General features: G+C 38.6%; 1 protein-coding gene across 1 annotated transcript in view; it reads left to right on the top strand.

Annotated features, from left to right (window-relative positions):
- Window positions 1–6,876, top strand: part of sdccag8 (SHH signaling and ciliogenesis regulator sdccag8) — a 346,220-nt gene that overhangs the window by 273,677 nt on the left and 65,667 nt on the right. The window contains exon 16 of the mRNA XM_043695478.1: window positions 3,081–3,212. Coding sequence (XP_043551413.1) covers window positions 3,081–3,212 — 132 coding nt within the window. The remainder of the gene's footprint in view (window positions 1–3,080; window positions 3,213–6,876) is intronic.

Genomic DNA, 6,876 nt, shown 5'->3' with positions numbered 1-6,876 from the left:
TTTTAAAATAGTGATGGAAAAGGATAGACCAGATCTAAAAGTTGAAGTTCTAAATTGGAGAAAGGCCAATTTTGATGGTTTTAGGCAAGAACTTTCAAAAGCTGATTGGAGGCAGATGTTCGCAAGTAAAGGGATGGCTGGAAAATGGGAAGCCTTCAGAAATGAGATAACAAGAATCCAGAGAAAGTATACTCCTGTCAGGGTGAAAGGGAAGGCTGGTAGGTATAGGGAATGCGGGATGATGAAAGAAATTGAGGGTTTGATTAAGAAAAAGAAGGAAGCATATGTCAGCATAATAGATCGAGTGAATACTTAGAAGAGTATAAAGAAAGTAGGTGTATACTTAAGAGGGAAATCAGGAGGACAAAACGGGGACATGAGATAGCTTTGGCAAATAGAATTAAGGAGAATCCAAAGGGTTTTTACAAATACATTAATGACAAAAGGGTAACTAAGTAGAGAATAGGGCCCCTCAAAGATCAACAAGGCGGCCTTTGTGTGGAGCCACAGAAAATGGGGGAGATACTAAATGAATATTTTGCATCCGTATTTACTGTTGGAAAGGATATGGAAGATACAGACTGTAGGGAAATAGATGGTGACATCTTCTAAAATGTCCATATTGCTGAGGAGGAAGTGCTGGATGTCTTGAAATGGTTAAAGGTGGATAAATCCCCAGGACCTGATCAGGTGTACCTGAGAACTCTGTGGGAAGCTAGAGAAGTGATTGCTGGGCCTCTTGCTGAGATATTTGTCTCATGGATAGTGACAGGTGAGGTGCTGGAAGACTGGAGGTTAGCAAACATGGTGCCATTGTTTAAGAAGGGCGATAAAGACAAGCCAGGGAACTATATACCGGTGAGCCTGACCTCAGTGGTGGGCAAGTTGTTGGAGGGAATCCTGAGGGACAGGATGTACATGTATTTGGAAAGGCAAGGACTGATTTGGGATAGTCAACATGGCTTTGTGCGTGGGAAATCATGTCTCACAAACTTGATTGAGTTTTTTGGAGAGGTAACAAAGAAGATTGATGAGGGAAGACCAGTAGTTGTGATCTATGTGGACTTCAGTAAGGTGTTCGACAATAGGATCTGGACCAGATGGGCCAATGGGCTGAGAAGTGGCAGATGGAGTTTAATTCAAATAAATGCGAGGTGCTGCATTTTGGGAAAGCAAATCTTAGCAGGACCTATACACTTAATGGTAGGGTCCTAGGGTGTGTTGCTGAACAAAGAGTGCAGGTTCAAAGCTCCTTGAAAGTGGAGTTGCAGGTAGATAGGATAGTGACGAAGGCGTTTGGTATGCTTTCCTTTATTGGTCAGAGTATTGAGTACAGAAGTTGGGAGGTCATGTTGCGGCTGTACAGGACATTCGTGAGGCCACTGTTGGAATATTGCGTGCAATTCTGGTCTCCTTCTTATTGGAAAGATGTTGTGAAACTTGCAAGGGTTCAGAAAAGATTTACAAGGATGTTGCCAGGGTTGGAGGATCTGAGCTACAGGGAGAGGCTGAACTGGCTGGGGCTGTTTTCCCTGGAGCGTCAGAGGCTGAGGGGTCACTTTATAGAGGTTTACAAAATTATGAGGGGCATGGATAAGATAAATAGACAAAGTCTTTTCCCTGGGGTCGGGAGTCCAGAACTAGAGGGCATAGGTTTAGGGGCAGAGGGAAAAGATATTAAAGAGAGCTAAGGGGCAACTTTTTCACGCAGTGGGTGTTATGTGTATGGAATGAGCTGCCAGAGGATGTGGTAGGGGCTGGTACAATTGCAACATTTAAGAGGCATTTGGATGGGTATATGAATAGGAAGGGTTTGGAGGGATATGGGCCGGGTGCTGACAGGTGGGACTAGATTGGGTTGGGATATCTGGTCGGCATGGACAGGTTGGACCGAAGGGTCTGTTTCCATGCTGTATGTCTCTATGACTCTATGTTTAAAGCAAAATAATTTTTATGATACATTAGTCATGGGAAGCAAGCATTAAATCAATCTTTGTGAACATCCTATACTGTTCCATTAAAATCGTTGTAATTTTGACATGAATTAAAAGGCAAATTATGGTCACTCATAAAGTATAAATGAAATGTTAAATAACTGATACAACTGAGATGGATCTTACTATTTGGCTCAGCAGACTACACACTATATAGGTAATTAAACCTAGTCACAAAATCCTTCAAAACTTTGAGATTCAGAAATTTTTGGCTCTTTGTCCTCTAGGGTGTAGCCAGTTCTCCAGTCAACCAGCAGCACACACCAAACTGATCTCCTCAGGCAACACCAAAAATGTTACATACCTACAAAACCTCCTTAACCTGGTCTGGATGGTGTAGATTCATCTATCTTCAAGTAATAGAAGCAGATCTAGCAACTTATTCTCAGCTTCTGGATTGAGCCACTCTTCTTCACCTTGCCTGTATTGCACTATTGGACGCATCAAACACTGCTACTGAGTTCGGATGGCTTTGTTTCCTTTTAAATCGTCTCACTTCACTTCAACATTTAAGAGGAATTTGGATGGGTATATGAATAGGAAGGGTTTGGAGGGGTATGGGCCGGGTGCTGGCAGGTGGGACTAGATTGGGTTGGGATATTGGCCGGCATGGACGGGTTGGACCAAAGGGTCTGTTTCCATGCTGTACATCTCTATGACTCTACCCAGATGTTTGGATTCCAGATCTGAATTTCCGTTTTTGTTTGCTTAGAAATTGGAAGGGTCGGTTTCCTTAATCAACGTCTCTTTTCATTTCTCGTTCTCAGTTAATACAAAACATGCAAACTTTGAAAGCACAGGTTCCAATGTCAAAATGGGGCCAAACATATCAAAGGCTACAAAACAATTGAGGAACATTAATGGGCTGTCATCATAGTCATGAAGGATCTTACTTGTGACTTTGGTTTCAGAGTTGAAAATTTTATAATAAATAGTTAAGATGATGCTTTCTCATTCATCAACTTTATTCCTTCACATTTAATTGCACATGGACAGGCATTATTGTTGCTTTTGTCATGATGTTTCTTTATTACAATTGGTCTTTCCTCAGCTATTCTCATTTGTAAAATTGATTACATATTCCAGATCAGAGGTTGGCCAGCTTTGCCAGGACAAAGAGTATTTACAGGAAAGATTGGAGAAACTGCAGGCAAGAAATGATGAAATGGAAAACCAGTGCATCCAACATGGAACAATGCATGAAAGAATGAAACAAAGGTACGTAGCATTCCCGCAGTATCTGCTGAGCATCTTACTCTGAATTTTGTTGTCAATGTTTCCTTGGTTTTGATTGGAAACAGGCAATGAATTCCTACTGCAAAGTAAAAGTTTTGTAACTGGAATTGAACATGATTGTGTTCAGTGTAATTATGATCAAGTGAACATCAGTTCCAAACCAAGAGAATCATCCTCAAATATTTAAAGTGACTTCTAGATAAATGAATACCTGATCAGAACATGTTAAGTTTAATCATTGACAATTTCCTGGACAATACATAATGCTTAAATGTATAATCATATTACATAGTGACATAGGATTGTAGGAAGTAGAAGCAGGATTAGGCGCTCAGCCTGTTGAGCGTGCACTGCCATGCAGCTAGATTATGGCTACTTTTCTACACCTACACTATTTTCATACCTTCATACTCCTTGATATTTTTAATGTCTAGAAAATATATTGACCTCTGTCTTGAATATACTCAATGACTGAACCAATACAGTGAATACCAAAAAGATTCATCACCGAGGAGTGAAGAAGTTCCTCCTGATCTTAATTTTAAAAAGCTTACCTCTTATTTTGAGCTGCACCTGGTTCTATAATGCTCAGCCAATTCTTTCTGCATATTTCCTGTCTTTCAAGAATTTTGTAAGCTCTTACAGTCTGATATAATAAACAGTACAGAATACATGCTCAGTCTCTGCAATCTCACATCATAGGGTAGTCCAACATCCCAGGAATTAGACTGATAACTTTCACTGAACTCCCCCTGTGGTCAGTACAGCTTTCCTGAGGAAAGGAGACCAAAATTGTACACAATATTTCTAGGTGCAGTTCTATACAATTGAACCAAGATATCTTTATCCCTGTGCTCAAACTCCTTGCAATTAAGGCCAACATATCATTCATCTTCCTAATTGCTCCTTGCACTTGTCTTTTAGTTTTCAGTAACTTATAAACAAGGACATCCAAGCCTTTTTGAATGGCAACATTTCCAATCTTTCACCATTTGAGAAATACACTGCATTTCTATTTTTTTCCCAAAGTCGTTAGCTACACATTTTTATGTTATATTCCAGATTTATGCCCACTCATTTAGCCTGTTTGATTCTCTTGAAGCCTTTGATCAGCCACAGTCGTATTCAATGGCAGAGCAGGCTCAAAGGGCTAAATGGCCTACTCCCGCTACTATTTTCTATATTTTTAATATTTCCCCTCTCAACTCGTATTGCCACATAGTTTTGTATCATCACCAAACTTGGAAATATTACATTTGGTTCAAAGTCTTTGAATCATTGTGTGCATATACATATTAGCTGGGCACAAACACTGATCCACTGATTAACTTCTTTTCTTCAAATCTATAGCATGAAAAATAAAACCTGAAAACTATAACAAATGCCATAGGCATTACATGATTACAATTCATGTTTCTAATCAGAAATCATTAAAAATGTTGGAACAGGAGTGATTTCTTTTTTCTAATATGTTTTCAGTTTCTTTTAAGTAGTTTAAGAAAGAAGATTAATTGCTTTGCAAAGTACTTTTGTTGATTTTGGGTTTCCTTAACTTAGTGTAATGCTATTCCTGTACAGCTTCTTATTTCAAGCACAGTACCAAGTCTACCTAGAATTGGTGATCACTATAATACTTTAAAATTTAACTCAACCGTGTTGCATAACCTGAAAATTTGTCAGGTATCTGTCATTTACAAAAGTAACATTACCACTTATGTCATGCTCGGCATAATGCACTTGCTTCTTGATGCTTGTTTATGTAATCATACTCAGCATAACTCTTTATAAGCCAGTGATTAACAATACAATTTTGTACGGTGAAATCAAGTTACAAATCTTTTCTGAGCAAGCCTGTATTCTGAATTTTCAGTTGCTGCACTTCAGTTGAGTATTATCATTCTTAGAGAATTAAACTACCTCTCCCATACTCGAAATCTGTAGTGGGAAAGGCAAAGTATTTTCATTCAAATTCATGAGTTGCATAAATTAGATGAGATTGAGGTCTTATGAGCTGGTTATTTTTCTTTCAAGCAGTCTATAGAGATCTTTACACATAACTCTGATCCAAATGTAATATTTTTTGGCAAGCTTGTGATTCATTAATCAAGATTCAGCTACAGCCCAATTAAGAATATGATAATCTACTCCATCATAAGTATTCTGTTCAGATTGATTAGAATACACCCACACATTTCAATCTGATATTTTTCTTTAAAAAATATGTATAGAAACCAATGAAAAGAAATATTAAATGCATTATAAAGTTCACTTATTTGTTGCAAGCTGGTCATTCTATGCATCTGCAATTAGTATTATATTGGTTGACCTGCAAAGTCCAAAGTATATAATGGAGATAGAGCTAGAATGTGTATCAGTATTTAGGTAATAACTTCAATACTAAGGTGCTTTTTATTTAAATGTGCTTTGTACAAGACCTACTTTAAATTTTATGGACCAGTTATTCTAGTACTTGTTAATATTTGATGTATTTCTTCAAACTAAGTGTTATTAGTCCTTACACAAACTGGCCTGATCACAATTAGAATTTAGTGAAATGTAATTAAATCCCACTCACAGAATTGACACTGATCAATTTTGAGACAAGATCCATAAATACTGCTATGTTTTCATCTTTGATAACACAATTAACGCCATCAGATGGTCAAACCTTGAGACTTGCTTTAAATACTTAGTCACGTATTTTCAGTCAAATATGTGGAATATCATAGGTGCAGCCATAAGAAAGAAAATAATAGAATTTACATTTATGCTTCATGTTTTTATTATTAAATCTTAATTGGAGATATTTTAGATTTTCCCTCACTAATCTCCAGTTTAAATGAAAGCAATTATCAACTGGCATTTGCATACAAAGAATAAAGAATAGTACAGCACAGGTACAGGCTTTTTGACCCACCAAGCCAGCGCAGACACATGACGCGTTTCTAAACTAAAAACCTTTTTCCTCTACATGATCTGTATCCTTCTGTTCCCTGTCTGTTCATGTATCTGTCAAGATGCCTCTTAAATGTTGCTTTGTACCTGTTCTGCCATATGCCTTTTTGACCACCATATCGACTTGTGTTGCCATGATCAGGGAATTGTGGACCTGTATACCTAGAGGCAGCATACTGAACAGAGTCCTAAAGCAGGGCAAAATCTTGTGAGAATGATGGATGACTGGAGAGTTGTCATGATCATCACGTTGCTTCTTTCTGAGAAGGCACACTGCATCTTGATAGACCGGAAATGCGCCATCCCTTGAAATCAATGATCCCAGGGTAGAGAAATCCTGCCACACAAAACTCTTCTATGTCAATAGCACCACAAGGGACGCAAAGAATATTGCTGGAACTATTCCCACCCAAGAACTTGGATTGAAGAGAAGTCCAGGTATAAATGAATGTTGGCAAATGGGATGTCACAGGCTGGGGTCATCAGAGGAGTAAAGCAGTCAGTAACAAAGGCCATGGTTTGGCTTTCATTGGTCTTGCTCTCTTCCCGATGTTGGGTCCCGAAATCAGGCATTGTGCCTTTATTAACAAGGGATGTCTTCCATCCTCACCACAGGTGCAATCTTTCATGCTCCCCACATAGCAAGTTGTCTGTTCACTCTGAGTTAATACCTTCAGCCTCAGGATGAGGC

This window comes from Chiloscyllium plagiosum, chromosome 9, assembly GCF_004010195.1.
Source record: "Chiloscyllium plagiosum isolate BGI_BamShark_2017 chromosome 9, ASM401019v2, whole genome shotgun sequence".
Taxonomy (NCBI): Eukaryota; Metazoa; Chordata; class Chondrichthyes; order Orectolobiformes; family Hemiscylliidae; genus Chiloscyllium; species Chiloscyllium plagiosum.
The sequence above is the reverse complement of the archived record's forward strand: the minus strand, read 5'-3'. Positions and strand labels throughout refer to the sequence as shown.